Below are 10,673 nucleotides of genomic sequence, written 5' to 3'. Positions count from 1 at the left end.
AGAAAGCTGAAAGATATTAACCTCGTGTAAAGTCTCCAGAGATTGCAGATACTCAAACCAAAGACTGTGGAGCCTGTGTAGATGGTTTCTACCCCTTAAAGGCTTTTAGTGTGGACAGATGTATCTCTGATACAAACCCCCCTGCATCCCTGCCAGATTTCAAGTCTGATGTTTTAGAACAGAGGTATTCAAAACAAATGCTTCCAGATTTTGTTTGCACAGCCAAATTCTTTTTCATTTTGTTCAGAACAACTTAAACCAGTTGTTGCCCACCCTCTCCCCCTCCCATTGCCCATAATTTCGGTATATGGTAGGACCAAAAACCTCCAGCACAGTCTCCCAACTGAAGTTTGGCAGAGCTGTCTCAGCTGAAGATAGCTACTCTATGAGGGTTTCTTAAACCTCCCTCTGTAAGGAAAGCTGTTTGCACCACCTGTTAAAACACTGACAATACAGTAAGTTGTGTGGAGAAGCAGCTCGCAGGTTCACAGTTCGTGGCCCTGGACCCCAGTACTGCTGGAGTTGATCTGCAGGTTACTTTCTGAACGTTGTTGGCAGAACCTGTCCCCTCTTATGTGCTCCCTGACCTGTGGCTCGTGCTGGAGTGCGTAACTCGGTCGCTGCAGCGTAGGCTATGTGATTCTCATGGCTCAAGAAATGAATTATGCAAAGTAAAAATACCTGAGTTTCAGTGTTTTCTCTCTAAGCTTCATCATTTTCCTGTCTTTTGGAATGGCAAATGGGGCAAATGCTGTTCATGCAGAGTTGCTACTTGTTCTTCACCATCTTCTCACTCCCTCCTAAGTTTTAAATGAATTTCAGAAATTTGAAAATGGTTTTAACATTGCTGTTGTTTGCACTTTACAGCTGTTTGCAGAAAAGACTTTGTCATTTCATTAATGTTTCAAGAAAACAGCTTGATGTTCACTCCCTCTTTTTCCCTCCTTCTCCCTTAGCCCCTCGAACTGTTGGGCATTCTGCCCCTGAGTGGTGTGACCAGTAGGAGTTGAAAGAAAATCTCTGTTCTTGGGGAGACATGAATTTCTTGCAAGTTAGGATAGGATTTCCAGCTCCTGATGAAAACTTAGAGCAGCTTGTCCAGAAGTTTCCCAGAGCCCATCTGCGCTGGGCATCAGCACTGCTCTGCTCCCTGTGTGCCTAGTAACAGGCTTAGCCTGTATTTGGCAGATGGATAAAACTCACACACAAACATTGTCATTGATCTGGATTAACTTTCAGGTTTGTGACTGAAACCTGTGAAGCACTTGGAGCATCTTGCTGAAGCGTGGTCTTGCTTCAGTTTCTGCTCCCTTCCAAATACTCTTTGGTTTGCTGTCATTGCAGCACCTTTGGGGCTTTGCAGGCTCTGCTGTTGTTACAATGGCAGATGTTATTCGATGGATATTTCAGCTGAGCTTGCTTTTTTATTCCCAGTGGTGTGAACTCAAGTGGGAAATCTTTAATAAAATAACTTAGTATATAAGATTCCTCATGTTTGTAAGTCACAGAATTGAGACCATAAATTACACAATTAATTTCATTAATCGTGAAATGCAGGATTTAAGGTTCCTAGGATATCTGGTTTTCTGCACAGAGTGCCGTTTACATTTATCTCATATATAACAGTAGAGAGCCAGGTCCAGTTTTTATCAATACCAATAGGAGATGAAGGCAAAAGGCTTCTGACATCAAGACATGGAGCTGTACTTAAGCCACAGGTGTGCCCTCAGGCTCTCCAGCATGATTACTCTATGTTTAGTTACAGTGTGATGTCCAGTAGCATTTAGGAAATAAATTGGTGCAAAATATAGCTGTGAAAATACAGCTCGTCAAGCTCTCAGATCTTGACTTGTGGTGGGTGCAGCTGTACACTGTTTAATTTTAGCACTTACAGTTGATTCTGTTGAAGAGAAAGAGCCTCCTGTGTTAGGTTAAACTTGGAAATAGGCAGAAGTTGTTGCACATCCAAAACATGCAGTGAGACTTTTTTCTGGTTTATGTGTTTTCTTTCAAAATTGGTCCATTGCCTCAGGAAGGCTAACCCTGCATTTAGCTTGAAATTTTTCATAGGTGATGTGAAAGGATTTAAAGACAATTTAGGAGCTATAGTGCACACAGGAAAAAGGATCTTGAGGTCTTTCTGAGCTCTGAATTCCCCCCTCCCACTCAGCTGGTTTTCCAGCCAGAGCATTTGATTTCTCAGGCTTTGCCTGTTTTGATATAAGTCTCAAAAAAAAGCCTTTTAATTAAATGTGTGACTAAGTAATCACAAAGTTTTAAACTATACCATTTAGGGATGAGCAGATTTCTGTTTAAATCAGGGAAAGCCCAGCTGCTGCTTCCTAGATTTCCAGAACATTGCTTGAAAAGCTGCGCGTTGCTAACACCAATTGCTTATAGGTTGATTTCTTTTTGCAGAGTGTACTCTTTGTACTTGCACTTTTCAATAATTGTAGCCTCTTGGTAATTCTATTTTTACATTAAGCACTGGTAGGAGAGCAATTTCAATACCTGCTTAACTTTCAGGAGTTGAGTCACTTGGGTCTGTTTCTGCAATTAAAGGTTTGCCCGCACAAATCGTAAGGAAGTTTTGGGTTTATTGAATAAGAATGCCAGGAAGTATTTTCCTTGAACTCTGTAGGTTGGTCTTCAGACAGAAGGCAAAGATGCATTTTTTGGACTGATCTTTTTTAAGGTTCTCAGTGTAATCTCGAGTTGTTTTTTATTTTGTTCCTCATTCTTTCTCATTTTAATTTAAAAACATAGAAGTCTGTTGCTCAAATGTGTTCTGTTGAACCAAAGCATTGCATCTGTTGCTGCAAGCCAACGAAGAACAGAATTGTTTCTGCACCAGTTTCATCTGACATTAGAAAGTGTTTTTTGATGAAGCAGCAGCCAGTGGAGTGGTTGGTTGTTTTATTGTTAAATGCTTTTATATATTAACTTTTCAGCTCTGAAGAGTTTTCCGCAACTTTACTCACTTACCTAAATTACATCGTTCAGAAATACTCACATTTTTACACTGAAACATCTGAACAGTTTACTGCCAAGTCTCTGACCTCACAGGTCAGAATCTGGTCTTAGGACTTATTCCCCACAGTGGCTCAACATTGTCCAGAACTGCACCTTTGTGGTGCTAAGTTCACTGTGTACAGTATCCAAACTGGACTTCGGCAGTAAATCTGAAGTTCTGTTCTTAGAAACACCTACCATATGAGTTTTTATGAAAAAATAGTGCAAGTTGCACTTTTGTGAGCATTCTGTGTTTAATTGGGGTATCTAGAGCTGCGTGTTTATCTCCAGCTTGCTTTGCCTGGTATTTCTGGTGCTTGCAGCACTGCCTGCATTGTAAAACCCTTGCAGGCTTTGGGGGTCAGATGGGCACAATCCCAATTCTGAACTGTGCTTTATGGGACACAGTGGTCAATAGAGCTACTCTTGCTGGCTCCCCAGACTTTGTTTAAAAAGAAAAAAAGAAAAACAAACTGTTGGCATTCAATCACCCAAAGAAGACTAAATTTATTTTCTGAATACATATATATATACACATACATACATACATATATATACATATATGTATGAAAACTGTGGCATTGATTATTGTTTCAGATTATAAATCTTTTTTTTCTTTCCCCAGGGCCGATTACTGGAAATCTCAGCCAAAAAAATTCTGCGATTACTGCAAGTGCTGGATAGCAGACAACAGACCTGTACGATGGTCTACCATACTATGTCAATTATTTTGAAATACTAGGAGTCTGAATCGCAGGCTTTTCACATCACTTTTGATACTAGTCAATTCATGCATGAGATTTGTTTTTTAGAAGTGCCTTTGTAATGCTTGTGATACTTAAAATATACTATGTGAGAGCCAGATACCTGCACAATAGATGGTGTGTGCTGCTCTACTCAGCAGTACAGATCAGAACTAAAATATCTGACCCTGCTTTTTCTATGAATTCTGTAACTTAACATTTGATCTGTCCTGAAATTTCATCTGCGCCTGTTCCTCGCTTTCCTGTGCAAGTAGGAGCAAAGCCTGCTGTGTGTACTGTTTGTATGTGGTAGACATGGTACAGCCACACTCTGAGCATCTAGAGCAGGTTTCTTTCATTTCACACAGCCCACAGAAACATTACTGAGTTACAGAAAGGTGTTTCTGACTTGCAGATGTCTTTTGCAGACTACTACACCCACTGGTTTCTTACAAATAAGTTTTGCGCTCCTGATTGGATGCCAGGGGCACTCCTGGAGCTGAGCTTCATCTGGCTTACAGTAAGATACCTAATTAGCTGACACAAACTGCAGGTGTCTTCTTGTAGTCGGTGGAGACACGTGCATTTAAAGGGAGAGATTTCAGTAACTTAAAAAGTTTGACTTTAAATGAGATGAGTCATCCTGGGATGTGCATCCTCTGCACATCAGTTCACACAAAGAAATTCTAGGGTTACTAGGTCAGGCTTAGGCACCTAACATCTGAACACCTAAACGAGTTCTTGTGAGAACCACATGAGGGTTTCCACTGCTGTACCTACAGGGAGCTTCCAATTCCTTCCAGCTCCTGCTGGCTTCCGCCTTTCTGGCAGCTTTTTGCTTGCAGACTGTTCTGTTGTCCTTAGCTACCCAACTCTCCCAGTTTGCTTTTTCCTCCTTCTCAGATTATGGACTTGCAGACTAGTTTAAGTTCATGAGATATTTGTGGAGTGTAGCATAGTCTAATTAAGGGCGGTAGCTAATATTTGGAACACTAAATAACCCATATGGTTTTCAAGTTTCTGTGAGAACAGGATGGAAAAAAATTATCTGGATGATACTTGGAAGGATAGCATGAAGAGGGAGCCCAGATTCCCTGTTACTTGGGCCCAATATGTGCACTGAACAGCATTATTTGAACAAATTTCAATCTTATAAATACACTATGAGATTTCATGACACCATTTTGGAGTGCTACTGATTTTTCATCATTTCCATGTCAAGTGTTTCTCAGTATTCCTATAGCCATTTATAGCTGTAGTGTTCCTGTAAGTGTTCTCAGAACAGGTTATGTTCAGGCTTCTTCAGCTATATTTACTATAACTAAATTTTAATTTAACTAAAATTAACTACTTAAATTGTATAATATATTTTATTTTTCTTGGTTTTTTTCTCACTTTGAAGAGCATTGATTTTCATGAAAGAGGAAAGAATCATAAAGAAAATGTGGCAAAAAGAATTAGTGAGGTAACTCAAATATCTTAATTGCACAAATGCTTATTTTTACTCTCTTTTATTATCAGATTTGTTTAATTTATTCACTCGGGGTTTTTTTGTTTTCTTTTAGATTAAAAAGAAAAGCTTGGAAAAGGCAAAAGAAGAAGAAAACATGTCAAAAGAATTTGCAGCAATGGAGGAGGCTGCAATGAAAGCATATCAAGAGGATATGAAAAGGCTTGGAATTAAGCCAGGTAGTTCATATAGCTGCCAAAAGATAAAAGACAGAATTGAAAGAATATTGAATAGAAAAGTTTTGTCTTAAATTAGGTTTGAGAACATGAGAGAAGGCCTCCAGGGCTGTGTTTGCTCATTTAAAAAAGGGGAAAAAAAGAGGAGTCTGCAAATTGCCAGACTAGTAGAAGTTGCAGTACAGAATGTTTTTAGCTATGGTATCCTCTGATCCATGGAACAAATTTGGAGTAGAAAAGTTTAACAGCCTGATAACAAAAACCAGGCTGTAGTTGGTGCTTTGAATCAGCAGTGCACCTTCGCTCAGTTAATTCTATGTTTCACTTTTGCCAGTTGGAAACAAAAGTTCTTCCGAGTAGGAGAGGTTGGGTTCCCACTGGTGTCGTACAGTGGAGATGAGAATCTCCTACTCAAGGAGAGGTTGGGTTCCCACTGGTGTCGGACAGTGGAGATGAGAATCTCCTACTTGGCTTGCAGTTCCGCAAGTACCTTTGTTCTGTCCATGTGAAGACATACTATCCTTTAAAAAAAGGTTTGTAGGTTCAGGCTCCTGTAGAAGCTGTCTTTTCCATAACTCTTTTAGTTTCTTTTTTGTTGTTTAGTTAGAGCTCATTGGTCCTTATGGTTTTTCTCTTTGTTACTCATCTTTTAAAATATGGACTTTGGTATGACACTACAGTAGTGCTACAATGCAAGATTATTTGACTATAGTCTTTTTAAGTGTGCCTGCTATGAGTGTAATACTAATGATTTTCACTCATTAGTGAAAATACTCGTAAGGACAAGATTTCCTGTTTTCTGTTGCTCAGGAGTGACTAATATTTAAGTTCAGATTTTTACTCTTCGTTTAAGGGGAGTATTATTTTCTTTAAGATAACGTAGGTCCCAGTTCGACACAGAGTAAAACACAGAGTAACACAGCAGAAACTAAAGCAAAGAAAGAAAAGAAAGAGAAGAAGGAAAAGAAAGAAAAGAAAAAAAAGACACCTCAAGATGCCTCAAAATCTGAAACGAAGGAGTGGGTGCAAGGATTATCTCCCGAAGGCTATACATATTACTACAACACAAAAACTGGAGGTAAAAGCTAGTGAGGAGCAAATGGAGATGTAGCTATTGGATATAAGTGAGAAAAGACTACCTGCATTTCTTTACTCTTCTGCTCTTTCAGTAGTAAGCTGATTGTTACAATTTGAACAAGTTAACGTTCAGGAGTTAGGCATCCAGAGCATCAGACTGGGTTTGCTGCTTATTAATAATGGAAGATGCAGTAATTCCACAGTTTCTGGAAATGCTTCATCTGTCAGAGGTTAAGTGTACAAAAGCTGTGTTCTTCTAAAGAAGCTTTCTGATCAGGAATGTGAAGTAAATGGATTCTTTCTCTCCACGCTTAGAGGATTTATCTAACTGACTTGTTTAGGAGCTGTTGTCGTGAGCTACTTTAGAGCATAAGAGCAGCTCTCTTTTATGATTACTGAGAGCGTTACAAAGTGCTTCTCATAAATTTAAGGATTGCCATTAGTATTCACTGTAGTCTTTCCCCATACAAGATAACTTCCAAAAGGTGAAAATCTTGTGTGTTTAGTGGGCTAACATTTAAAAAAAATCCCACCACTTTCTTTTTTTTACTAGAATGCCAGTACCTGTGTATCAGCCGTGGTAATGGTCTGAAGGGTCATTGGTTCCAGTAAAGCCATCAGTAATTATGATACTTTGGTTTATTGTTCATACCATAGTTTTATCAAGGATTAATTGTATTCCAGTGAGGTGTATCTGTATTATTTGTTTACAAGTGTGCATACATCAGTGTCATATCTTTTAGATTTGTTTTTATTAAAGATTGTTAAACATAAACAGGATTGACTGATGGGTAAAATTTGCTTTTGTTTTGAAGAATCACAGTGGGAGAAACCTAAAGGATTCCAAGGCAACTCTCAAAACTCACAAGCGGTAATCATCCTATTATTCATATTTTTCTTTGTCCTTGTAAACAAAAATAAGTTAAGCAATTTACAGGTCTTCTGATAGCAGAAGACATTGTTTGCTCTTTGTAAACTAAAGTAAGCATGATTTGAATATGTAGAATCTTTTATGATAAACTGTAATTTCACTATATGAATATTATTTGGCAAATTTGTCTGTCAAGGGAAGAGAAGCGACAGTGGTGGTTGGGTTCATGCAGAATCTGCTATATTTTATGCTTCAGCCCATAAAATTGAAAGCTTTTGGGAAATTCTGAATAAATTCTGTTAAACCTTTTGTGAATGAAATGTAATTTAAAAAGTAAATTTTACATATTTGAATTAGTTAAGCCTCCTTTGTCTTAGGAAACATTGAGATTGCATTGTCAGGTAGCTAAGAAAAAGAGCTTATTTTTTGTGTTTTCTTTAGGATACAGTTACTTTGCAGTCTTTCTGGGTTTCTTATGGTCAGGGAACCTCTGTGCAAGCAGTTATTTAGCATATTCAGTAATTTAGCATTACTTTATTTTCCTTGTTGGAGGCACAGGGAAACTTGCAGAGTAGTCCAAAGGCAGAATATGATGAAGATTATTATTAGGCTTTCCCATGATACTTATCACTCCAGGATTTTTATGCATTACACCATTAGAAACAGGATTTTCCCAACATTCCTGTGATTTATGTTTCCCCATTTTCAAGATAGGTGTCATACATACACTATGATTTAACGTCAGTTTGTTGGTTTGCCAATGTTGCATTTTCCATTAGAGTTCACAAAAGCTCAGTGTTTTCAGTGCTTGACACACTGTGGCTCTATATCACTGCATCCTTGGCTTTCTGATTCGTTCATCCTGTGGTTCTGCACAGCTTGTTCACCAGCACTTCAACCTTATCTCTTCAGTTAAGTTATAGCATTGGAATATTTATTATTCAGTCTTACTGTAGCCTTCCACTGGGAGAGGTGATCCTGACACTAATCTTGTATGGTCCTTGGTGCATGTTTACCCTGACAGTGAAGTAGCTTAGGGAGCAAAGGCATCAGGGTTTAGATCAGTGGTTTGTAGGTCTTTTTCCTTGCCATTAGCCCTTTGGATAATCAGAGAAATGACAGCGTGGCGAGAGCAGATTGGGGGGAGAAGGCACTCCCTTCTTGGCAACAAATCCAAGTGTGTTTATCTCGGCTGTATCACTAGCACACACCTTCAGCCTCCATATCTCTCTAGTGCCACATGGCTGTGTTTGGCCGTTCCTCCCTCACCCTGCTCAGTTGCTTTCTGCTATCTGGAGTTGGTTTTGCTATGGCTAAAAACAAGCATTTGATTGCTCCCTTATTTAGTCTGAGCTAAAGATACTGAGGACAATCCAGATCACTAACAAGGACTCATTGCTGAGAAATTAAAGGGCATGCTTGCAATATGTCATGTCTTCCTTGGTTTACACACGTTAGGTTGCTGCTCAGACTTTGCAAGAGGTGAGGAGAGCAGAGTAATGAAGGGGCTGTGGAAGGCTACCTATAACTTCAGTTAGATTAACATTGTGCTTGTTAGCATTTATGTCGGAGGATACTCAGTGTGCCTAGTGTCAAACATTTCCTCAAAACCTATAACCACCAGGTCTGTCAAACATTTCCTCAAAACCTATAACAATCCGGTTTAAAATGCTCAGGATCTGACTCTTAATGAAAAGGATAGGTCGTACTTAAAGATACTTCTTTGTCCTCTTTCTGCTTATATAAAATAAATGTTCCTTTTGCTTCTTTTGTTGCAAATAGCATACTCAAACTTTTGAGGGCCAAACCTTGAGGAAACTTGCTTACTGAAGACTTTCTTGCCTTTGCTTGCTCTGAACCTGCTGGTACAGTTTTTTCCTGTTTACAGAGCAGGTGCAAGAATTTTAACTCCTGATTTTGTTGTGTTTAAAAAAACAAAAAAGTCTTAATAAGACTATTAATCAAATGTCTACGTATGTGTGTGCAAAAGCCTGTGTGTATGTGTCTGTACACACACACAGATATTTCTTAAAGTCAAAATAATGTATGGTGAAGCTGCACAGATGTTCTGCCTAACACAGGGGAGTGGGTGGTATTAGTACTTAAGGAGCAGTGAAGTAGTTGTATGTATAAGTGAGGATAAAAATCAGGTTTTTGAGGAAGATGTTAGGTCATGGGTAATGGCTGATTATTTAGCTATAGCTGATTCTGAAAAAAAATATTACATATCCACAAAGATATCCCAGCCAGTTCTGCCATGTTTCACATATATCTATCAAGTGCATTATTGAAATCGGTACTTTACTAAAGAAGTAAAATCATTGGTGTTTGATTTTATAATTACTTGTGGTGAAGATCTATTTTGGGCTAAATTTTTGATTGTTCATTTATGTTTAAATTGTGATAGTGTTTATTGGTGCTGGTTTTCTGTAGACCTCACAAAAACCTGAGTCTTGCAGAGATTTTTTTCATCAATCTCTTCTAAAGACAAAGACACAAATAGGAAATTACAGCCTCGGGGGTGAATACTCTGGAAAATAAAAAACATATAAATGATGGCCTATCTCATAATTTGAACTGTATGGCAACACTTATATACAGCCTCATACTATCTGTGTTTGAAAAATAATTGTGTATATGCATTTGCAGTAGTTTATGTTCTGGAATTCAATCTCATTTGAGTCAAAGGAATACTTTCTAACAACATTAGGCATTCAAGCTTTAAACCAATAAAATGATCACAGGCAAAAAGTATTCAGGGGTTGAATAATCTTATAAGTGATGCTTTGGCTAATCCTGAAAACTTTTTCATTAGCTTCTTTACCTTTTTCTTAGGAGTGGGTAGAAGGTGTCACTGAAGATGGACATACCTATTACTATAACACACAAACTGGAGGTAAGGAGAGCTTGTTTTCCACTGAAGCTGTGTTTCAGGAGAGAGAGCTTTTCAGAGAAGCTTTTTGTTTTGCAAATAGCTGCATTTTAAGGCCCTTACTAAGTCTGGTATGTTTAAGCTGCTGTCTTAGTTGAAATACACTTGTTGCTTAAGTCTGTGGTGCCTTGATAGCTGTATTGTCAGTGTGAATACATTTGTGCTTCAGAGGTTTTTTTAGACATTCAACTTGTAACTCTAAACTAGATATTCTTCTTTTCTACACTTATATTGAAATTAGAGTTTGGAAACCAGGAAGGGGCAGGATTTTGTAGAGTATGTAGGACTGAATAAAAATCTCCTAAACCTTTCCTCTTGCTGACATAGCATTGATAGGAGAGTCCAGAATCTT

General features: G+C 38.4%; 1 protein-coding gene across 1 annotated transcript in view; it reads left to right on the top strand.

The window, feature by feature from the left end:
- Positions 1–3,637: 3,637 nt before the first annotated feature.
- WBP4 (WW domain binding protein 4) overlaps positions 3,638–10,673 on the top strand; it is a gene marked incomplete at its 5' end in the record, with an annotated part of 12,734 nt that continues 5,698 nt past the window's right edge. Inside the window, 6 exons of the mRNA XM_009080465.1 lie at positions 3,638–3,710; positions 5,158–5,220; positions 5,321–5,444; positions 6,316–6,519; positions 7,334–7,389; positions 10,225–10,285. Of these exons, the coding sequence (XP_009078713.1) occupies positions 3,638–3,710; positions 5,158–5,220; positions 5,321–5,444; positions 6,316–6,519; positions 7,334–7,389; positions 10,225–10,285 (581 nt within the window). The remainder of the gene's footprint in view (positions 3,711–5,157; positions 5,221–5,320; positions 5,445–6,315; positions 6,520–7,333; positions 7,390–10,224; positions 10,286–10,673) is intronic.

The sequence above is a fragment of the Acanthisitta chloris genome, unplaced genomic scaffold (genome assembly GCF_000695815.1).
Source record: "Acanthisitta chloris isolate BGI_N310 unplaced genomic scaffold, ASM69581v1 scaffold35628, whole genome shotgun sequence".
Taxonomy (NCBI): Eukaryota; Metazoa; Chordata; class Aves; order Passeriformes; family Acanthisittidae; genus Acanthisitta; species Acanthisitta chloris.
Note: the sequence above shows the minus strand (reverse complement) of the source record. Positions and strands in the feature narration are given on the sequence as shown.